This window comes from Heterocephalus glaber, unplaced genomic scaffold (genome assembly GCF_053883595.1).
Source record: "Heterocephalus glaber isolate CG9 unplaced genomic scaffold, H.glaber_assembly_v1.0 deba00001569, whole genome shotgun sequence".
Classification (NCBI taxonomy): domain Eukaryota; kingdom Metazoa; phylum Chordata; class Mammalia; order Rodentia; family Bathyergidae; genus Heterocephalus; species Heterocephalus glaber.
This window is the reverse complement of record NW_028258354.1, coordinates 12,074,664-12,099,650: the sequence shown is the minus strand read 5'-3', so window position 1 is coordinate 12,099,650 and position 24,987 is coordinate 12,074,664. Positions and strand designations below refer to the sequence as shown.

Genomic DNA, 24,987 nt, shown 5'->3' with positions numbered 1-24,987 from the left:
GTGCACCACTTGCTTTCTGTACTTCAGACATTATCTACACATGATGTATGACTAATGTCTGACAGCTCCAGCATGTCCTCTGAACTTCCTTCCTTATCAGAAAAAGAACTGACTTCAGGCTGAAGCATGTTTTGAGTGTTTTTATTCCTAGTGTCCATGTTTTACACATTTTCTTCTATGCAACTCTTTGTCTGGGTGCAGGATGACACACGCTTTTGTGAAATTGTTGAGGACATGGTTTTTACAGATGTGTAAGCAGGGCACAGGGACAAGTGCTCTGGAGTAGAAGGGCATGCAGGGTGAGTTCATGCAAGGCTACAGACTCACACAGTCAGTCATGCAGCAGGTGCTGGCAGAGGATGCACATGATCATCTTCTCCATCTTGTCAGACTTCACAGGAGCATCTGCAATGTCCTCATAGATGCTTTGAACATTTCTACACTGGTCTGTGACCACCATTTTCAGATTCAGATTGGACTCCCCATCTTCTTTAATTTTTTTTTTAATGGGCTCCAAATCCCCCTTGCACTGAAGTTCCAATTGAAAAAGGGTGTCCCTTCTCTGTCTGGGAAAGCTGAACCAAGGCTGGAGAGTTTGTCATTCATCAGGAATAGACAACATCGCCAGACCTGGAGCTGGAGGAATACTCTTCACATTATGTTCAGGCTCATTCTTCCTGTTCACGAAGTAGATGCCATCCCCAGTCTGTATAGGATGAGTCTTCCCTTAACCTTCAGCTTGTTGATTACTTTTCCATTGGTGCTGATGTATTCCCACCTCACCTGAGCAGACATTTCATTCAGGACAATTTGACAGTGGTCTCCAGAGACCAGTTCATTGCTGGGGAACAGAGATCACAAACCCTCCTGCACTCAATGCCCTGGGGCCATTGCAATGGTGGCTGCTCATCTTCCTCTCCCAGCTGCTCCACTGGACTAAAGTTCCCTCACCCAAGCCAGCCTCCCAGAACTGGCAGTTCTGCAGCTCCTGCCCAGACATTGCAGATGCTCTGCTGCTTCACATGCCTTCCCAGTCTTTTTCAGTCAGTCTCTCGTCCTTGTTAAGAGATGCCATAAATATATACTGTTACGGTGAATCTCCTTGGCAATGAATACTGGGAATTGAAAAATTTGCACAAGACTCAAAGAGTTTAATGAGATTGATAAAGCGATGTGAGCAAATTGCTCCAATCTAAAGATAGAATTGGACTAGTTAAAATTGAAGATCAAAACCAGACAAGAAGAGTGATATTATAGGTATGTCAAAAGAAAATGATTTCTTTGTTAAGGGATTAAGAAAGACCTTTGGAAAAAATTAACTAAGCTCTTGAAAACTTTTACAAAATTTACCTGTTTTTGACTGGACTTTGAAACTCAAATATGAAGTGAAGGATATTAAATTTTGTTACCATATATTTTGTGCTCTTGTGTATATTTCCTATAATTTAAAAAATGTTGGCCCCTCTTAAAAACATAAATGTTAATGTTTGATCCATTTTTTGTTTATTTTCCCTACTTATTTTTATTTCTAAATGTTAATATTTGATCCATTTTTGTTCATTCTCCCAAACTCCTTATTTATTCTTATTCCTGCTTTGTACTTTGAAATTCAGCTTCTGTTGTAAATAGATTCAGTGTAAGTGCCATTTTCTTGGGATAATTGTGCTTGAATAATGAAGACCCCTGTGTTAGACACATTTTAGGAGAAAGTGGACTGCTTGTCTACCTTTGCGTATTCAACTTGGGTGGGGGGCTGTTGCGTGGACTTCATTACCCCTAAGGCGACTTGCAATGCTAAAGCCCTGTGAAAGTCTCTGAGCTATGTCTAATGAAAAAAAAACAAAACAATAGTAAAAGCCTTGTGACAAGCAGTAACTTCCTTGGTGCCATTCAAGGAATGACTAATCATATGGAGCAGTCCTAGTGTGGAAGCCCTACCTAGGCCTGCAGCTGCAAGAGCACATGCTTTGTCTGTACTCACATTTCTTTTTCCTATCTAGCATTACCTGTTAACCACCCAAAAAACAGTCTGTCAGAGAATGCCTTTTAACCTTAGTATATGCGTGGTGGCAAAGATTTGTTAGTGTGTATGATTTTCTGGTTGAGAACTAAAATACCTTATCCTGAACTTCCTAGTGTTTGGGATTATGCTCTATCCACCTTTTAAAAACTCCTGGCAGACTCAAGACATTTCTGCTATGGTTACATTATATCGTAGCTAATGCAATTAAAATTTGAAAACTTGTCAGGCTCGTACAGAGAATCAAATGTTAAGTTCTGTGACACCTGGGGCCCATTTCTGTGTATTCTTCTGGAAAGGACAGAGTTATTAGCAGAATTAGCACTAGTTACACTTGGGAAACAGCAGGCTCCCTGTTTCAGTTTCAGGATAGCATTAGATACATATTTTGTTTTACATATTGACTAATTGTTAAGAATTTTAGGCCAAACATAGTAGTAAAACAGTGTGCAGTTATGTGTTGGGGCAGAAAGGGAGAGAGGATTATGCTTGCCCTCTGAAATCCACTGAGGACTCTATTTCTCTGAGTCCTGCACCAGAGTGCTGTAAATGCCAGGCTGTGGAGAAGTGATTTCTTAGTATTACAGATGGTGTTTACCGAATAAGTACTTGATTTCCAGTATTGCTTTTATTAAGTGTCTTAATTCTTTTGGAGAGGGTCAAATACAGTCTTAATTTGTCTGCTATTATGCTAGAGAAACATGGGGTGTGCTAGGCACCAGAGTATGTACTAAGTACTGATGAGGAGAAACATAAATCCTAATGGAGATGTTATTTTTTTATAAGCCAATACTTCAGCAAGAGAAACTTTAAATGATCAGTGATCATTTTTTTATCATGAAAATGTTACTGTGGAAAGCATTTTACTAGACATTATTGAGTAATTAACCAAATAGAAATCTAGAGAGCTCTATCCTTAAGGAACTTTCATTTCCCAAACAAATACAGACACAGCAACTTGAGAATCATTACCAACATGTACTGAAGAACACATAATTATAAAAAAACTTTTTATCTCCTATTATCCTGGGAAATTTTGATATTCAATATGTTTACATGCCTGAGGACATATAATCAGATAATTGTAGAACATTAGAGGCTGTGAAAACATTACAACATCATATTGTTCAATCCTCTCATTTTACAGGTGAAAAAACACATCTAGAAAGGTTAAGGGTCCTTCTGGAACTAGTTACCTGATCTTTTTTTCAGTAAGAGACCTATTTCTGCATCACTGGCTTTGGTTTTCTAAAAGGAATAGCATGTTGACCTTTGCATCCTTTCTCAGATATGCTGAGAAAGTGTATGGTTTTATCAGCCATAAAAGCTAGGTGGGAATAAGAACACAGAATGAGATAGCCACCTTCTGTCAACTATTCTGCTTCTATGCATGTTGCAGCATGGCTTCTGGGCTTTTGTAAGTCACTTAAAGTCAACAATTTTATTTCTTCCCAGCCTATCTACATTATTCAGTTGCATGATGCTTTATGAATGTCAGGTAATAGAAAAGAAAAGGAGGCATATTTATTGAGATGTTATCACACAGACATACAAAATAGAAATGATACCATCACTTGATACCATCACTTGGCCTTGTTCTTTTCTCTCAGTCCAAGGTAAGAAAGGATTATCTAAGTATTCTTCCTGGCATGAATGCGGATGACCAAGGGTCTGCCATAGCTTCTCCCAAACTAGGACTGGGCTACAGCAGGATATCCACTTTTTGTCTGATCTCATATTCATGTCCATCTGTTTCCATCAAGCCCCTTCCTTTCTTCCTTCCTTCCTTCCTTCCTTCCACTTCCTTCCTAACTGAAAAAGAGGAGAGTTGGTGATGATTCCAGTGCTTCACTTCTTTTTAAAATTCAGAAGGTGAGAAGTACCTAATTGCAGTTGCCTCAGTTTCTCTAGGGAGCCTAGTGAGCATCACTCAAAATTAAGACATAACTTTGGCAGCTAAATTGCATTGACAAAGATAATATATATTTTGTCTTTGCAAGCTGACATCTAAGTTTTTCTCAACATAAGCTATAGAATTGCAAGCATCCTAAAGAAATATTCTTTATTTTTATATCAGAAAGCAAGAAGTCAGGAGAAACCCACTACAGTTGTCCATGTCATGGTGTTTCTGAGTTGAGAATTCATGATATCTATAAAGCTATAACAGTTATTACAATATTTAATCATGTATAGCTTTTATATTTTTACTGACATGCACTCTTTTTCCTCATTTTCACTGTACTCATTATCTTAATGGTAAATTTTTTAAAGTATCAAATAAAAGTGCTTACTAAATTTTACTTGTCCTGACCAAATTTATAATTTTACTATAAATACTAGAAAAAGATTAGATTGAACTTGTCTTCCATAAATAGACAACATTTTTTATATTTGCAAGTTTCAGTATTTAGTTATAATGTACCTGAATGGTTTGTTGTAAGTGGAAGGAACTTGAAGTGTTACATAAAATTTGTTTCAAATACTGAGTCCATTGTCTATTGCATATTTAAAGGGTATGTTTATAAATATTAGATCTGTGAAATGAGATTATAATGACCTGATTAGGTTGCTGTAAGAAAAAAATAATCCAGCCCCCCAACACCACAGGACTGGAGATTGAACCCAGGCCCTCACACATACTAGGCAAGTGCTCTGACACTGAGCTATATTCTCACCCTTTTTAATTTTTATTTTGAGATTGTTTCTTGCTATGTTTCCTAAGCTGGCCTTTAAATTGACCCTCTTGCCTCAGCCTCCTGAGTAGCTGGGATTACAAATGTGTGTTACTTTCCTGGTAAAAATAAAACTTTGGTAGTAGCTCTTTGTACAATCAATACACAGGAAATGAGAGGCTATCAGAACCCAAGCTCTGTGCTATGTAGGGAAAGAAGAATGGATAAAGTACTGGCTCTTTGCCAAACTACATTTGAGATCAGTGCTTGGGAAAACTAGGAAGGTCTTGATTATACCAGAGAATACTAGTGCTACAACAAAGTCAATGAGAGAAGACTGGTTAATGTATTCACTAATTCCTTGGCAGTAGAAACTCCCAAGTTTTTGCTAGACACATGGCCACCTGCCTAGCAAAACCATGTTTCCCTTCCTCAGTTGCAGCAAGATATAAGACAGTAGCCTAAGAACAGACATGTAAGACAAGGAGTGTAACAGAAGATGTAAGACAGTAGCGTCTGAACAGAAGTGATAGGTGCGAATTACTGGTCCTGTTCTTAAACGGGAACTATTATCTGTTTTCTGCCTTTGGGCTGGAACTTGGCCATGGTTGTTGTAAGTCATGCTCATTGCATAATATAACGTATAGGACTGATAGAAGGTACCAGGTACCTGGATGATCTCATGAAGCAGTGCCACCTCGGCTCTTCTCCCTACCTCCTCACCACAATATGCCAACTCAGACCTTAAAGTGAAAAAGAAATAAGCCCCTTGTCTTGGTTAAGTCACTCTTCCTAATTTGTTAAAGTGACTGAGTCATTATCCTATCTAGTGTACAATCCTAGATTATAGTAATTCCCAAGCCCAGGCTGATGGAAGGAACAAGGCAGCTGAACCTCAGGAAGACCTTCTTGGAAGAGGAAGTCCTTGACCTGAGTTTTGGAGGATCATTGTGATTTGGAGAAATTCCTCCCCATGTAAGTCTGGTATTACCCTCTTAGGATTTTGCACTCTGTCTTTAATATCATGCCTTAAATGAGATTTGATTTGTTCTTTGTTAATTATAGAAAATGGTATTCCATAGTAATTGATTCATCATTTAAACAAATATGTGTGGAACACTTACTGGATGCATATAAATAAAATATATAAATGTCCAGCATGGGTCCACCTTACTCATTTTATTTACTTTTTTCTATCAACTGTCCCTTGTCTACCTCTCAAAAATAAACTTCATTAAGACACTGCCTTTTGGTTTTTGTAGAATTACTGTATGCAATGCAGCTGGACACATAGTAAGTATTCAGTAAATTCCTCTTTGAATGAGTAAAGTGAAAAATAATATGCTATACAGTTAGCATAAAACAAGGAAAATGGCAGTTTTATATTGAACTCACAGTTAAGTAAGCAGATAATTACAAGGATGTGTAAGAGTAGCTAAAATGAAAATGAATGAAAAACTAAAAGGTTCTCTTCAGTAAAATAACCTGACAGTAATAAAACAAGTCATTTAAATATTTCTATGAGCCAATATCCCAAGACCTTCATGTGTTCACCTAATCCTCACATTCCTGGTACTGTATCCTCACAAAATGGTACTGTTGCCTATCTTCACTTGTAGATGAGGAAACAGTACAGTGAAGCTGGAAAGTATGCTCTCAGTCACATAGCTGAGATGAAATTTGTAGATTGTATAACTACATGTGCAATATGAATATATAATATACATAATATTTTAAGGCATAGCATAGCCCTCAAACCTGTTGTATTTCTGTCATCATTCCCAACTTAGTAAACAGAATTATCTTTCTGTTCAAATCCTAAATCAACAAGTCATCTTTGATTCCTTTTTCACTTAGAAACCTATTTTTACTCTGGCCATTTTTCATAATCAACCAGAGTGACCATACTAATGTAAAGTGTTCTATGTGCCCCGAACAATTGTGTAATAAAACTCCACATTCTTATCTGAGCCTATAAACTGTGGTTGAGCTGCCCACTTTCTGCCACTGTAGCATCTCGCATTACTCTCCACAGAGGCAGCCTTTCTATCCTTAGCACAATGCCAAGCTCTTTGCCCTCCCTGTTTACTCTGTGTTGGATGTACTGGACCCAAATCTTTACATGGAAGGATCCCTTTGTCTTACTTACTTCTGCTCAAATTTTGTCACCTTCTGGTATGGATTTCCCAGATGCCCCATTCTAAAATAGCCCTCACAGTCATTTTCTGACGTATCACCCTGGCACTTCTCACTGTCAGATATTACTTTGCTAGATAATGTGCTTACCTGTATGTTACCTGTTTTCCCTGGTCTAGAATATGATGTCCTGAGCATAGGGAGCTTTGCACACATATATTGCTCTATCTTCAGAGTGTGAACAGAGCCTGGCCCTATAAACACATCGGAAACATTTGTCTGTTGAATGAATCAGAATGAATGTGAGGTGAGCACATGTTATTCATAGTTCACAGAAACATAGTATTTAAATTATACAAAGGCTTTCAGGTTTCCTTCCCAAGAAGTATGTTAAGCACCAAAATGGACCAGCAAAATATGAAATAGGGCCAGTTCTAAAGATTGGTCAGAGCTGGCATGGATTTAAACATATAGAATTTGATAGGCACTAATACATTTGATAGAGTGCATAAGTAAATCCTTAAAACCATAGACATTCCAAAAGTCTCATTTAAATTAATGGTTTTATACTCTTTTCTAAACTTGTAATTGTAACTACTATTAAGGAGAATGATGGTTTAGAATTTTCCTCCAAACAAATACCGATTTGCAATATTTACGTGAGGAACAATTGAGTGAATTGATGAAGAAAAAGACCAATGATGAACCAGCCAAAAGTTCAATAACACTGCAAAGAAGATAGGCAAGATTACTACTGGTTAATCCAAATTGGATAAACAGTTGCTAGAAAAGAAAAAGTACTCAGAAATACTTTAAAATATTTGTTATCAAACCACACATGTATGTCTGTAAGCAGTAGCTAGGATTGGGGGAGGGGTCTAAGAAATAGCTTTGAAAGAAAAAGACCAAGAAGGTAAGGCAGGTGAATCATGTGTCAAAGCATTTAGAGGAAGGAAAAGGAGAAAAATTTAAATTAGATTAATCATGACAACTGGTAAAAGAAGTGAGACTACAGGAAAACACTTTAAATATCAAGAAAATGTTTCTGTAGCCAGGTGAATCAATGAAAAGCCTGAGCTTTTTTGAAATATAGTGATTTCATAACCAATCACCCACATAACTAAGAAAGAAACAGATAAATAACTGTGTGCCATTTAAAAATAAACTCTTGCTCTCTAAGATGCCTGAAAGAACAGGTGGAGCAGGTGAGGGAGGGGGATAAATTTCCAGGAAATAGAAGCCATTAGATAATATGTTCTTCAGACTCATCATGTGGAGCTCAAACAGATCCCATGAAGTTTCACAATTACCTTAAAAAATTCATAATCAGCACTTGAAAGCACCTAGCTCTGTAATAATAACATCTTATTTCTAGAAAAGTCTTTCTAGCCTAAACTTTTCTTCCTAAGACACATTATACCTTCAGAGACAAATATGAATTCTCATACAGTGAACATTTTTTATACCATTATAATATTCAGATGACACATTTAGCATTTCAAACTTGGCAATTATTTTTTAGCTTTTATTTTTACACTCCTATGCCCAGTCCACACCAAGCTATTAAATTGATTTATTAATTAATTCTATTAATTCATAGAAAAATAGAAAAAGTGATCTTTGAAAACTGAAAGAATCACCTAAGTTATCTGAGCCTTTTGAAGCTTAATATATTTGGAATCTCTGAATGAATGCCTGACATTTCATTTTGCAAGAAGTCTAAACAACCACAATAAATTTACAAATGCAGACATGCCACAGTTAAATTTCATTTCACGCTCAGTAAGCAAACATTACCAAACTCTAAGCACTGTCCTCCACTGTCTTTTTAACTCAAAATCTTGTAGTCAGTGGAGGGTTGACCTTGAAATATTTCACAGATAGGTGAATTTGCTTAGATTTTTCCTCAATTTGCAGACCAACAGCGTTAGTTTGTATATATTACTGTGTAAGCAGATGACTCTGTGCTTTGTTTAATAAACAACCCAAATAATTAATGAATGGACAGAATCAAATTAGAAATCCAAATAGGAATTATTCAGGAAAAAGTCTTCTGAAGTTAATGAGCATTTATTTTCAATGTTTTGGCTTGTTGCAATGCTGAATGGGAGGTGGGAGGGTGCCAGCATTTTGTGATGGCAGCCTAGTGAGCTAAAAGTACTGAAATAAGAGAGAAACACTTACAAACTGGAAATTTGTCCTGAATCCTGTACAACTCTCAAATAGTCATAAGAACAAATATTCTTGAAAGTGGAAAGCTCTTTATAATTATCTGAGTGTAGATGTTAATACTGTTACATACACATAAGTATTTTTTACAATTTTAGTATACGGGGAACATATGTGGTTTTCTTTTGATGTCTACCTTTGTACCTTTTTATTTTCTGTCCCTTGTAAAGAAAGGCTTCTTAAATTAAAAACTTATGGGGCCGGGGATTTAGCTCAGTGATGCTGTGGCTGCCTTGCAAGCACAAGGTTCTGAGTTCGATCCCCCAGTTACCCACCCCCCTACACACAATTATCCACTAGTAGTGGCTACAAAATGTAACTGCATCTTCTATTATAGTCAAGCCCTCAGATGTACTTATTTAAATAAATCTATGAAATATATATTTAAATAAATTATTATTAAGGCAGTTTGTGATCATGTATGCATGAGTCCTATGACCTATGGATTTCATTAGCAAAGAAGGGTATTATAAAGCATTTTCTACAATAAAATGGTTTGCATCTGGCAGGAATATGAAAAGCATCATTGCCAGGGACCAGAATGCTGCTCTTCTCTTCCCATTCTGCCATCCTCAGGGTATCAGGGTGTCACTCCCAGGTTGCAGGAAGGCTCCCACAGTTCTTGGCATCACATGAAGACACAAGCCATCCCAAAGAGCCAGATTATTTTACATCTTAAATGTTTCTCTAATATGTTTTTTACTGTTACTCAGAAAATATTTCAATCATTAGGCAATGTAAATATGCACAGAAAGCCCCCCCCCAATGATCTAGGAGAGATTGTGAGTTGAAGATTTAATCTCAATATTTGTTCCACTCTTTTCCTAAAAAAGGATGGAAAATCTAATTCAGAAGAGCATGAAAGCCATACAAATGCTATGCAGGTAATTGCCTACTTCCCAGAAGGAAAATAATTAGTTCTTTTTAAATTTCCCTACATATGTATTAGCATCTATTTGCTAATCTTAGTTGAAATACATTTTGTTGAATAATTCAGCCCCTTATTTTCTCATGTGAATATATTTTTCTAAGAAATTTAATAATATAGTTTAGCGAACATTTAGCTCAACTAATGCCAATTTGTTTTAATGGTCAGATTTCTTTACATGAAAATATAGACATGTTGGCATTTCTTTAATTAGTTGTCAGGGACTGGCTTTTCAGGACAGCACCTTAACCATGGTCATAAGCATAAATGTCTGCGGGAGCCAGGAGGTAACTGAATGAGAGAATTGGGTCCATGAGAAGGAAATGTGGTTAAGTGGAAAGTCCATAATTATTTATGGATGGCAGCCACCACTCAGTGGTAATCAATAGTTGCCATATGGAGTTGGGTCTATACTTGCCAGATCTTTTGTTATTGCAAAATTAAATGTCCGATTTATTTGTGAAATCTCCTGACTTTTACATTGTGGCCCAACTTTGAAAAACAAACAACAGCAAAACCCCAAACACTTGTATGAGCCAAACAAAATTTGTTTGTTGGAGATATTTGTTCTGTGAATTGCCATTTGCAACCTGTAAACCGTCCATCTGTTTGGAAGATAGAGTGCAATAATTGGTAAAAAGCACCACTTAGCAGTGTTTGTGGTGTGGGGGAAGGGACTGTTCTCTTTCAGGAAAGGTAGTTCACTTTATGGAGTGGACTTGAACTATGCTGTACTAATCTGAAGATTGTTGTGGGCTATTAGCCAACTGTTGCTTAATAGCAAGTCCTTACGATTTTAGGTTGGTCCTCCATTGCTAAAACATGAAGCATCTTGTGTGAGACATAGGAGAAATTCAGAGATACGGCCCCAAGACGAATGATGAAAAAAGAATTTTATCCACTTCACTACACTTGAAGCAGAGTGCTCAGTGTCTTTTCTGTCTTACTTATGCCCATACTTCCTCTCCCTCACATCACATCCACTGTCACATCTCTAACTCTTTGTGGTCCAAGTAGGCACCTCTAATAATGGCTTCCTTATTCCTGCTTCCCAAGCATCTCTGATTGTTTTAAAAGTCTGTTTCACTCTCCATTTCCCTCCAAATATAAAGACAACTTTTAAACTCCTGACCAGCACCTTAGCCCTATCTTGTAGAAAACTGTATCATTGCAATTAGATATTGTAATATTAATCTCCCAAACAAAATCCTTCAAAAATAAGCAAATAATAGAAAAATCCTTAAGCACAATTTATTTCTGCAAATATTTAGGTATATAGATAATTTTACTTTGCAGTGGTTCTTGTTTAAAAATGGTTGTTTACCACCATTTGAGAAAATCGGTCTCTGTAAATACTAAAATTAAAATCACAAAGCTGTAGTGGAATGTTTAAATTCTTCTCTGTAAATGGTATCTTCTCTCTGTTTTATCTATTGTTCTTTCCTCATCCAAGGGATAGAATGATACTTCATTAAAACATTTTTAAGGTTTTATATAATGTATAAGATCCCAGATCTTCCATTTTCTGTTTATTTTTATTTATTTTCATTTGTTTTGATTGAAGGAGTCAATAATAAAGTGTTTGGAACCTAAGGACAAATGATTTATTTTGTTTAAAAATGTTCATAAAACATTTTATAGCATCTTATTGTCAGCATCATTAAGTTTGTATTTCTCTTTGCAAACTCTTAATGCATAAAAAATGAGAAATCTCTAGGAAGTTTATGGAACCATTGGAAGTAACTGTGTTTCAGAACTGAAATGTTTTTGTCTAGTGAATAAATTTCTCTTACTTAATCATTAGCAATTTATGTCAGAAAAGTAGAGAAGTCTAAATCTAGAAGGTTAAAAAAATTGTGAGTCTAATGACAGGTAATGCAAGTACACTCAGCTGCCTCTAGGATGGTCCTGCAAACTTGTTATGTGAGTACGAATGACCTTTATACAGTAAAAAGCATTTTTTAAAGTTACATTTCTGAGAACATGGTGCCACAGAGTATCATTAGTTTACTAAGTAATGTGCTGACATGTTTGATTGATTATATTGTAAACAGTATTTTTTCTTGGTGTTAAAAATTCCAGTGCACTTAAAGACCAGAAGAAAGCAGCTATAGAGTAAAAGATTACCCATGATTAACACTGACCTGCTAACCTTTAGAATACTTCTGTCATCTAAAGTGTTTCTGATTGTTGTACTTACATTTTTCTTTTAGTTTGTGATTTTTAAAGATAAAGGATGAACAGGATGTGAGTGTACTTTTAAAGTCTTCTCTCAATATCATTTCACCAAGGAAGATTAAGTTTTGTGTACTCTTTAGCCTGTTTTCATATGTATTCCTGAAGCGTTAACAACTCAGCTAAGTTTATATTTGAGTTCATTGTGAGTTGGATTATTTGTATTTCATTTCCCGAAACCATGCAGTTTCTTTTATTTGCTGATTATGGTATGCTGTTACTAAGCCTATGAGAAGCTTCGCTGTGAAGTGCATTTTAATATTTAGATCAAACAGCGATTGGAATACATTAATGCCCAGTGGGTAAACTTGTCATTTGAAAGCAGCTGCTGAGCCTTCTCCCTGCTGCTCCAATTAACAATTGCACCGCACTCTTGTCAGCAAGAGGGCCGAGCATATGGATGAAACCACTTTGCTGCTCATTAACATGATGTGCAAGCAAGCCCAAAGGGTTAATCAGTCTCGCCTTCAAGAACAGCAGCTTTCCAGGAAGTTTCCCAAGCACCAGCTGCACTTTGAGATAAGAGGTGTCAAGATTCTAGGGTAGGGTTAGCCCACAGGAAAAACTCGTTCAGTCTCTAGTTTTGGTTTAGTCCATTGACTAATGTACTTCCCCGTCCCTCCCTCTGCATCCCGCCCCTGGTGATGGAGACTTTACAGAGTGACATTCTAGCGCTGGGACTCCTCTTGGCTCCGCTGAATCTCTTGAACTTTTGCTTTATTTTGAAACTATTTGAAGTCCCAAGCTTTGTCATTTGTATTTTCTCTTAGTCTTTCACTATCTTTTCACTTAGGCTCTCCTTACTTTTTTTTCTTTCTTCAAATTGCAGATTTAAGAAGGTATTGAGCTAAATGAGAAATCTGACCAATGTAAAACCATATCGCTCTCATTTTTTCCTCTCTCATGGGTAAAATCTCGGCGTTAATGGTAGCGCAGAGGCAGACAGGAGAGTAGCGTGCCCTGGTCCCCTTGCTTGGTGCTGGTCATTCATGCTCCACCGGCTGCCCGAGCAGCTGGGCTGTTGCTGTGCTCTGGTGCTGGCCGAGCCGGGCTGCGTGGTGCGCGAGAGATGGACCGCTTCTTGGGTTTTGTCAAGCAGATACGAAGATCTAGGAGAAGAAAGGGGAAAAAGTACCGACCAGAAGAGGATTACCACGAGGGCTATGAGGATGTCTATTATTACGCTTCGGAGCATTTTCGAAGTAAGCGCTTCTCTCCACCCTCCTCTCCTGTTCCTTCTCTCAGGCTGGGGCTGACAATAAACCTTGTGTGCAGCTTTAATCTTAAATGCAAAAGGTTTTCCAGATGGCGTTCCCTGTGAGCAGTCTGTAAGTACTGAAGTTCTTCATTTTGCTTGATTTGTTGCAAGACTAGCCATCAGATAGAATCTAAAGTGTAACTACCCAAGGTCTGTACAGATGGATAGTATTTTGGATGTAATTCATTGATTGTTACTGTTTTAATAAGCTATTCAAAAAAATATCTTGCAAACCTATGTAATAGGTGGCTAGAATATGTTCTGTTATAGTTGTTATTTTTCAACAATTGTGTGTGTATTTTTCCCCTTTCAAAATGGGATGGATAGCTCATTTGGAAGAAATAATTGTTTATGTTATGCTGATGATTAAAGCTACCAATACAGACTCCAGTGCAATTATCTGTGATTAATCTGAGATACTATTTGTACAGGAAGTTGAAGTGCTTTTCTCTGATGCATGTTCTTAATTTTGTTATTAAATTAAGGGAACTCTTTTATTTTTTGTCAGCTAGAAGCAGTGATACTTGTAGAATAAAATAATATATTCATATTGAGACATTTGTAAATTAGCTTATATATAGTGGAGAACTAGAATTTTTCTTGTACCTGTCACTGCTTTAAGTTTCTGGTGAGGTTTAGATAGGTCTCAATAGATTTGAAATGCCCAGAAATGCCTCAGGGTGCAGAGAGAAAGTAACTACATGCTGAGATCACTGAGTTTATGTTCCCCAAAAAGAGGTAGGAAGATAACAGTTATTTATGATTGACATTTTAAAAATTATTTTTATCTTTTTGAATAAAGGCCGTTGTAAACCTGTGCTTCAACTCCAATTTCCTCACCTTTTGATGTCTACTCATGAATATATCCCATTTACAACTTCTGAGCATTAAATAATAAATAATTTAGATCCGAATTTCTGTGGCATTGAAAGCTATGAGAGTTAGTTCTAAGTGCCAGAAGTTCTGCTGTGATTGATGAAGACTGTGGGTTGAAAATTTATGGTGACCATAACACAATAATGCAAAATTGTAAGACTTTGATGTTTCCAATGTTACTTTTACAGAGTGGTCTCCAAGCTTCAGGGATATTTCTCTTTTATAATGCTTTTACATGAATAATCTGTTCTAATGTAGTGAGTCTATGCCTTCTAAATTTAGTTTCCAAAATATATTCTTGAATTTAACTAAAATTTGTATCACATCAGAAAATACTGTCAGCTTGCATGAGTAATTCTGAATACTTAGAAAGGGAATAAAAGAAGCTTATGAACTTTTCTTTTTTTTTTTTTTTTTCTGGTACTGGGGATTGAACTCAGGACCTTGTACTTGCAAGGCAGGCACAGTGCCACTGAGCTAAATTCCTGGCCCTGCTTATCAACTTTTAATTGGATAGGTATTCATTGTACAAATCTCTTGCAATCAACATATATTGAGCCAAATTCACACCCTCCCAGATATGTATCATGATGTGTACAAGTAGAATCAAACAAACATCTCTCAAAAGACTGCATTCTACTAGTTTTGGTAAGAATTTTAAGAATGACAGAAATGCTCTTATGTTTATTAAAAAATGTACCTGCAAGGTAGAATGTTATGGAGGTAAGCAAGAAATATCCTCAAAATAGTTTTAAAAATGATATAATTATGGTAGTAGTCTTAATACATCAAGTGCAGTAATACAAAGAGAATCGTGTCCTATGTGATTTGTCAAGGTCATACTAAGGGTAAAATATTAATCATCGAAGGTCATTTGGATTAGATGTGAATTGATATCTTCTCTGTGATTTACAGAAAAGCACTTATTATGCAATATGGTCCATAACTTTGTGGAGTTAGATGGAGATTGAATTCCCAGCTTCAGACTGCTATGTAACAAACAGAATATGTCACAGTGGGCTCATGTACTTGGGATTTGGCATTTCATCAAATGTCACATAGCCAGGCTTTTTAAAAAGACAGGTCATATGATAATCTCCCAATACATCTTTTTGTCTTTAGTTTAAAAGCCTGTCTGAATTAGGGGAGTGAACCACTTAAGTAGGGGAGTGATCCACTTATATTTCACAGCTATAGAAAAGTATCAGAGCAAGACTGATCCTTAAAGCCAGTCCTCTCAAATGGATAATATGTTATAATTAAATTAAATCAATGATGTATCTATTTTAATTGTCTGTTTCATAATTTGAAAGTTTGTACCTTATGTATTCCCTACATGTCTTAGAAACTCTGCATACATTAAGCCTCAAAAGTTGGTGGAATTGACAGATGACAATCATTTCTTTTTTTAAATTTCTTGGGTTTTTTTCAAATTGTATTTATTTTTTATTACTGTGTTTGCAGTACATAATGATTACATTCCTCATGGGGAATTAGTACATGTACATAATGGTGCCACTGATATGCCAGAAGTGTCATTATTATTTTTCTTCCTATAGTGTTTGTTTTGTTTCTTGAAATTTAAATCTGTCTTGTCATGTTTACTATTGTTTCATATTACCACAAGAATTTTACACATATGATAATGAAAGACTGTACTAGTAGGAATTTCCCAGAGGATTCCTTTGTAAGTCTGAGGTCTCATACATCTTTGAGTGCTTACCAATATTTAACCTAATTCTAAGTAATGTCTCTTCTATTGTGGATTCTGATTTTTTTCCTTCATTTTAAATACAACATAATTTTTTTGTTTCATTTTAGATACAGCATCATTCATCTTAAATGCCAAAGCCTGAATTCAAATGTCAATAGGCCAGGGATTTAGCTCAGTGGTTTCGCCACCTGCTGCGCAAGCGCAAGGACCCAAGTTCGATCCCCGGTACAAAAAAAAAAAAAAAAAAACCAAATGTCAATAGGGTCAGATGCTGTGAAGTTATTCTAAAAATGGATGCTTTTTCAGCAACTTTGTCAAAACTAGGTTTTAGCAGTGATGATAATGGTGACAAATTGATTTAAAAAATCTCCCTTGACTTTATGTTGAATTGATATATGTAAATGTACACAACAAGATAGCTACATTTGATTTTTTAAAATGCTTTTGTCATTCATCTCTCCTTTTATAATTCTAGAGTTAGAGTTTAAGTAAACTAAACAAGTGCCTTGGTCAAATAACCAGATATTTCTGGTCTTCAGTTCCCTAAAATGTGATGTAAGGCATCTTTATTTCTAAATATTTTTCTAGATACAGGACTGTAATATTTTAAATTTTATTTAATTGCTAAAATAATTCAGATAAAGGTATTGGTGCATATTTGGGTTTCTTTGATTTTGCAAGAAGACCTCACTTTGTTGTCCAGGCTGGCCCCTAACACCTGGGCTCAAGCTGTCCACCCCACTCAGTCTCCTAAGTAGCTGAGATTACATACAGGCTCAGCTGCCACACCCAGCTTCCCATAAAGGTATTGACTAAATGATGTTACATGGGATTTAAACCAAAAAATTCACCTGATGTCTTGAGGAAACTGATTTTCTGACAGCAGTTATTAGTGGATGGATTCCTATTACTTTAAGGTCATAATCTAACATTGAATAGTAAGCAATTTTGAAGAAGTTTGATAAACCTAAAGAATTCTGAATATGTTGCTAAATCACAGACCATGTTTTATATTTAACTGTATGCACCAAGGACTATTATTCTTTGAGATTCCCACAGGGGTGGTTCATTTGTTATTTTCCTTAAGAAAAATTTGAACTGATTATAAAACTGCCATAAAAATTTGAAAAAAAAAGCTAGAAAAGGATCCTAAAATAAAATCTCATTATATTTGCTGTTTTCTTCATTTTTTAAAAACAAAATTGTGTTATAGCAATTTTTAAAGTCTCTGAAAGGTCATATTTTAATTTTTCACAGAAAATAAAATATCTGGCCATATTGTTATATGTATTTTATTTAACCATATTGGATAATATTCAAGTTATAAAGCAGATAATGTGTATTTTACAAACATTCTCCTGAGACTGCTATTAACCATGATAAAAATCCTGACCTGCTATTGTTCATATGGTTGAATTTCTTGAAAAGGAAGAGTTTATTTATCTCTTTCCTGTGGTACTGGCACCTTTTTCACACACATAACAGCGTTGAATTAGGCATGGGGTTCCTCCATTGAGACTGCTCTTCTTGGCTTTCATCCTGATTCATCTCTGCAGGAGAAAAACTACATGTAGAAGCTGCTCAGGGCAATCATTAAAGACTTCTTAATTTTGCCTCCTGAGGTTGTCAGGGACACTAGAGAAAGGGAGGGAACATGACTGTGTTTTAGATCATTATAAGAAAGGTCATTTGTATTTACAAATTACTTTATTTATTATTTTGTTGTTGTTTTCATATTCTAATAGATATTGAGCAACAATTGGAATATGGGTGTGTGTCTGTATGTAAAAACATTGTTACTGTAAGTTAAGCAATATATAATTCTAAAACCCTAGTTAGGCATTTCAGGCTATACAGTGCCTTAGATATGCAAACTATATGGTAGAGAAATTCTTCACTTTCTTTTAAATTGAAAAATGCTAGTGTACATTGTTCTTCTTAGAGAAAAACAATTGGTGATGGATGTTTGTAGTGCAAGAATATTTAGGTACTGGTGTGGATAATTAAATAACTTCTTCTTTCTAGTTCTTTTAACTAGATTTAAAAAAATCATGTAACTATACCCTTTCTGCATCAGGGGACTGATACCTACTTAGGATTCTCTTTCTTGGTAAGTATGCCAGAAGGGCAGAGTGAAATCTTTATCATGTATTTTGGGAAGATGGCTGATGCTTGCATAATATGTGTAAGAGCTAAACACATATATAAAGAAGCTATGGCCCCTATCAGACTTTGGGGGGTAAAGAGAGGGAAAAATGGAGGAGAGGAAGCAGAAGAGAGAAAAAAAGCACATTTCATAGGAGGTCCTTACTTCTCTAATACTTAGTTGAATAAAAGCCATGCATTTCTATATTAAAAACAATGATCATTGAATTTACAGGTCTTAAATATGGTATCTTAGATGATTCAAGCCTTAGCTGTACTTAATTTGACCCAAGGAATCCCAAAAGAAATAGAAGAAACATGATAAACAGGATAAATTTGCTTGTTTTGGGACATTCCTGTTTATTTTTGCTTTCTAAGAATTTCTTTCCATTTATAGTATTTGTTTGTTAAAAATTAGCTAGCATTTTCTCTTTACAGTATTTTATATCACTAATTTTATTATACTGATTTTAATAGCTGATTTTTTTCAACATGGGATAATTTAAAGGAGTATTAAAGTTGAAATGGACCTTAGAGTCTATGTTGTCCAACTGATTATTTCTTAGATAAAAACTAAAACAAAACTAAAATACCCAATAGGTTAAGTGACTTATGCAGCCCCCTAATTATTGTGGAACTAGATCTAGAAGCCAGGCCCCCTTACTGGGTCTAGTCCTCCATCCATTATCCTACGTGCATGCTTTTAGCTTTCTAGGACCTTTCTGGTAGTACTTAAAGCCCAGGATTCATCTACATATGGACTAGAATTGTTATTTTCCCTAGTAAGTGGTTTTATTATTTTGAATATTGGGTCATCTTATGCTAAGCTCTTTAACAAAAACTCCTAATTTAATATTGCAAGTTAAATTAACATAATGACTTATTTATTGATGCTGTTAATGATTTTTAAAAAGCCCAGCTAATATTTTGTATTACCTCTATTTGTACAGTGTTTTGCAAATACAGCTACTTTTGTCAGTGAATATCTCTCTGGGGACTTAAAATAGCATACTTTTATCTGAGAATATTAGAATTGGGACTAACTTTGGAGTTCAGTTAGTAAGGCCTGCTATCTGGTATAGGAAGTCCTTCCTCAGTATCCCAGCTGGGCATCCACCTTTTGTTAAAAACCTTCCAGTGTGAGCACATCCACTTCCAGGAAAGGCAAGTCACAGAATAAACTCACACATCTTTTAAACAAGTTCCAAATTGCATGTCAAACTGCTGGCATATTCTAACACATACATTATATGGTCAAAATATACATCTTGACCTAAATAAACATAAACTATATTGAATTTAATGTGCACCAAGACTTCATGTCTTCTCTCTACTCACATTATTCTTTCACAGATGTACCATATGGCATATGGAGGTGAGTAATTCCTTCAGTGCTATTTTTATCTTAACTATACAAACCCAGAAGATCTCTGTATTGGGCCCACATCCATGTGAGTAATTTTTCTTTTTTTCCTTTTTATTTTTATGTATTTCTAAAAGATTATCAAACTTTCCATTTATTTAATAAAAATATTTTTTAGTCTGTATTTATGATGTAGTGGGCTTCTATTTGTCCTGAATATTCACCTCCTCAGGTGAATACCAGTACTCATATTGAAATGCCCCTTTTTCTACTCCAATTCTGTCATTATGGATTGATAAAAATCATCATAATTATAGCCTGCCATTTCCTAGCCTGTGGCAAATTGGTCTGGTAAAGAACATATAAATGATGCAGGATCTGTTATAGTGCTCCCTGCGAGTTGCAGATTCAACCCGATGCCCTCTGTTGTGTGGATACACCATGCCAGGGTAGGAGGGAGGAAGCCTACCACAGAGGGGAGTGGGGAGACAGAAGAGTTCTTGTAGTGTGTGGGAACTTGTTCCAGGCAATGAGGTCTCCAGGGCTGCCCAAATTGAAGTTCTCATAGAAAAGGATTAGAACCAGGACGAAAGCTCAGACTGGCTCGTTTTTGGTCTGATAGCCTTGATAATTTTTAAATTTTGAAAATGTGATTATTTGATTATTTTTATGTGATAGAAATAAGTGCCAAAGATTAAAACTAGATTTTTTTCCCCCATGAGAGTTCCTACCCCCCAATAATGTAATTCTTTTAATGGAACAAGGAGCTATGTGACTCAGGATGAGTCATATGGGTCCCTATGCTGCTTCAGTGTCTCATGTGTAAGATGGGAGTACTACTTCCCAGTGCAGGGCACTACAGGCCCAGGAGACAGGACCCTGTCAGTCTAGTAGGTAATCTGTATCTCCTGAGGCTGCACACAGCCCACGCAGCTGGAAGAAGGGGACGGTGAGTGGTGAATTTATGTAGAGGACATTTCACTTAGCATTACTGTGTGCATTAATATTCCTTGCTCCCACTTTGTGTTCATAGCTAACTCGTACTTTAGAGGAGAGCACACAACTTGTCCATGCACCTTAGTGGCAGAGGGAAACACTCCCAGTGGTATTTAATATATGATAGATTACCTACCTTTTCTATTTGAAGTGTTAGAATTCTATTCTCCTGTCTCAACTATTATATAATCTTAGAGCCAAAAAATTTTTCTGAAACATTCAACCATACAACCCAGCTTTTTTGGATCTGTGGATTTAAACTGAATACTAGCAGTTAGGTCTATAGATGTATAGAAATTCAGTTGACTTTCACTTGATATACCAAACCTTTGAATCTCTCTGTCCCAGAAACTATTTGAACTGACATCAAAATATTATTAAATAGTGGATAAGTAAATTATTCATAATTAGTAATATTTTAAGTGACAAGAGTAAAATTCTTTGATTTTCCTTTTCACTCCTTTACCCTGTCAAGAATAGAATGATTGAAATTATGGTTAGCAACCTTTCATTTTTTTTCCTTCAGCAAATACAAGTTGAGCATCCCTAATCCAAAAATGCACAATCTAAAATGCTCCAAAATATGAAATTAACTTTCCATACCACATTCACAACATAGGCACACTAAAAATATTGTATTAAATTGCCTTTAGCCTATTTCTATAAGATATATGCGAAGCCCTAATTGAATTTAATGTTTAGAGTTGGATCACATCCCCAAGGTATCTAATTTTATATATATGTAAATATTCTAAAATACTTTTAAAACTCTGAACTCCAAAACATTTCTGGTCCCAAGCTTTAAGATAGGGGAGGCTCCACATGTGTGTGATAATACACTTGAAAGACCTTATACAATTATGCAGAAGACAGAGAAGGTCCCTGCCTTAGTGGGACCTGCAAGCTAGCAGAGAAATAGAAAATGAAAATGAGTGGTGAGTGCAGGAAAGAAAATGAGATCCAAGTTTTGGGATAGAATATCACAGATTGTGAGAAAGGTATTTTAGCTTAATTGCGCTATCTTTGAGAAGACGTTAGACTAGGCTGGTTGAAGAGATAGAACTCTTATGTGAAGAAGTAGGTAATAGAAGGTGATAAAACCCTTAGGGTTAGAAGTGTGTTTATTCATTCTAATATAGTGTTTACCATGACAGCTTACAAATTGGTTGCTTTTTCAATATTCATTTGTAAAATCAGTTGTTTGAAATTGAAAATACATTTCTTCCTAGGAATGATGTGGTAAAAATAGGAAAAAAATGTAGATTTAAAGGCAGCTCAATTTAAAGGCTTTTGTAATATTTTAACAATGGGTAGAATATGCTGGTGGTCAAAGGGGACACAATTTATGGAGAAATATTTTTGCTGAAAAATATAAGACTGTATTGACATTCATATATATGTCTTCTCATAGTCTAATATTGTCAACTTAGGCATTGCTAAAGTGGGATGGTATTTTGGGAGGATGAAGAAATGGTTTGCTCTGCTTTTAGAATGAGGTCAGTAAATGTGTCAGTCTTTTCTATACTTGGGTTCAAATATCATTGAGCACTATTCTTAAAATAAAAGTGCACTTGCCATGTAATCAGATCATATTAAAATTATTTTATAGTTTATTGTTTGTTTTTCATAAGATAAAAATGTATCAGATTTCTCTCCAGTCTTTAAAATTTACCACATTATAGAGATTGTTAATGGCTTGTGCATGTTATAGAAAAGGTTATGTGTCAAACAAATTGCTTCCAGAGAGTAAACAAAGTACTACAGAGTCTTCCTACTTATAGCCCACGCCACTACCATCTTCTGTGCTCTAAAAAGAGAATCGAACCCCATACATTATTGTTACAATATTAGCAATAAATAACCAGGGAATTTTATGTTGTTTACTGGAATATTGTTATTTTCTCTATCAGTTACTATTTGCTAAATATGACTTTGAAGATTCATCCTTTATATTTGGAAATACATACAATATAAGATAAAAAAAATCTTACTGCTTTCTGATGATCATGTGAACTGCTTTTCATGGGATATATCTAAGCAACAAAGATTAACAATTCAGGCCTAATTTCAGTACAGTAACAAACATTTTGTGAAAACAGGTGCTCCTGATTGCTGAACTGGTCATATGTTTTCATCTTGTACTTCTATTGGCAGTGGTTCTATTGGCTTATGAGTTTTCAGGTGTGTGAAATAGTATTTGATTTGTGAAGCCCCATTTTTGAGATGAAACCAGGCACATGTCAAATGTAGCTAATGTAGAATATAGAATGGCCCATGTCAAATGTGGTCAATATAAGATGTTAAGCCAACAGTAAGATCTTGCTGATTCTAAAAATTGAGTGTAGGTTAACAAAATAGCTGTAGGAGAAAGTTTTACAAATGATTACAGTTGTAGTTAACATTTGTTTTTTAAACTGTTATCTGCATATGACTTTGCAAGTATTTTGAAGACATGCACATGAACTTATACTTTGAGAATATTTTGCTCAGTACATTTTACTCTACTTATAATCATGATCATTTTAAGAGGGCATCTCTCAAATTTTAGGGTGAGATGCATAGGTGCTTGGCAGTTAGTTATCAATTTCCCCTTTATGGATTTACACTGGCCTTTCATTAAGAAGTGGAATTGGGATATTCTTAGCACCTGACAACTGTTGTTCATGGCTGGTTTTTATCTACTGATATCAAGTTTTTATGAGTTATAGAAAAATATCTCTTTTATTCTTAAAAATACCAAAGCTTTGTGTAATGATATCTTGAGAACCATTTGAAGATGATAAGCATAAAAGGAATATTAAACCTAAGAGCCATTAGAATCTTGCAATCCACTGCCTGACTCTATGTATTAACCCCAACAATGTGATAAGCACAGTGATTGTTTTTTAAGGCTTACAGAGAAAATATCTACCTCAGGATTGCATAGTCAGCTAAGAATAGAACTGACATAAATATTTAAGTCTGGGAACTGGGTGTGTTTTCATCTTCTCTTCCCCCATTCCCTTGGCTTGGCTTCAAAGACTGCCTCCCTATGAAGATCCTGCTGTGCTGCCCTCTCTTCTGGCATTGTATCTGGGACTCTTCTGTGTGTGAGTGAGATGCTCACTTACTCCACTCTTTTGTGATCACCTATATGTATGTCCCTCCTATGAGCATCATATTGTCTTCTTTATATCCCAGCCTCTGGGACAGTGTATGGGCTATCAGAAGATGTTTCTTGCTTGGGAAGCTGTGAAGAGTACTGATTCCTATGTGCCATCCACAGAAACCTATCTCATTCTGTTATGGTCACATATCCAAAACAACTATAAAATTTAGAAAAATAATACTCTGGTCATAACATTTTAGTTTACCATATCCATCATTCTGATCCTGGCCCTCCCCTACTACTACTCCACCTAGCATGGGAGAACACAGTGCTTATAATAGTATTAGAGAACCTAAATGCAAAGGAGAGGAACAGGAGGACCAGGAGGGGGAATATTTATATTTTATACAATTTTATAAGCTTACCTTCTTTTCTCCATCAGATACCTGTTACAAAATTCCTGATTCTTGGTCTCCTGAGATTAATGCATGCTGGGTGCTGTGCTAAGCACTTGATGTGCACTATCCCATTTAATTCTCATAACTTTATAGGACAGATATTATAATCTCTATTTCCCAGATGAACTGGGGCCAAAGAGCTAAATTAACTTTCCCAACGTCCCATAATTATCTGATCTTTTATATATTATTTATGAGTATTGATTTGGCTCTTGGTATGTGCCGAGAGTTGAGTCCAATGTGTCACAACATACAGATGCGCTGTTGTGTGTCTTCCTGTGTCACCCTTCAAAGGTACCTTCATGACCGCAGCTTCAACCCCCTTGGCAGCTTGGTGAACTCTTGAGTCAGCTTGGCTATGACTTCATGTCTCTGAAAGGAGAAAAAATAGCAGATGCAACTACTGTTAGGACTAACCATTTTGTAATGAGATAAATTTTCTTCCCAGTTCTGTTCAGCTCTTACTTTGAAGTTGGTTGTGCTTTGATCAGAACAACCTGCCTTACGTTTTTGATGTGACTTTGTTGATATTTTCTCACTGAAATTAGAAACTGATGTTTATAATCCACAGTATATTCAGACTGAAAGATATGTGGACTTAGGTCTCCAAAGTGGTCAAGGCTAGGGTAGAAACCTTGACCAAGCCTTGTTTTTTATCCCTCAGCAACTTACAACTGAGAGCAGGAGAGCTGTGCCACATCTGGGCACCTGAATGCCTGAATAAGAGTGTATTTTGTTTTGTGAGACCTAAAAGTCAAATTATTAAAAGTTAAATAGTACAGGGCCAGGTATTTAGCTCAGTGATTTCGCCGCCTGCTGCGCAAGCGCAAGGACCCAAGTTCAATCCCCTGTACCAAAACTTTAAAAAA

The 24,987-nt window shown here is 35.8% G+C and overlaps 1 protein-coding gene and 1 pseudogene across 12 annotated transcripts in view; one reads left to right on the top strand and one right to left on the bottom strand.

Annotated features, from left to right (window-relative positions):
* The window catches only part of Grip1 (glutamate receptor interacting protein 1), a 661,025-nt gene that overhangs the window by 255,324 nt on the left and 380,714 nt on the right, over window positions 1–24,987 (top strand). For 10 of the 12 annotated variants that reach the window (XR_015443415.1, XM_087192375.1, XM_087192381.1 and 7 more), the window contains exon 1: window positions 296–13,422. The exons of the other annotated variants lie outside the window; for them this stretch is intronic. Coding sequence is in view for 9 of the 10 variants with exons in the window: in XM_087192375.1 (XP_087048501.1) it covers window positions 13,290–13,422 (133 nt within the window). In the remaining variant the exon portion in view is untranslated. Of the gene's footprint in view, window positions 1–295; window positions 13,423–24,987 lie in introns of those variants that run through there. 12 annotated transcript variants of the gene reach the window in all.
* On the bottom strand, window positions 24–13,099 carry LOC101708493 (E3 ubiquitin-protein ligase CHFR pseudogene; annotated as a pseudogene).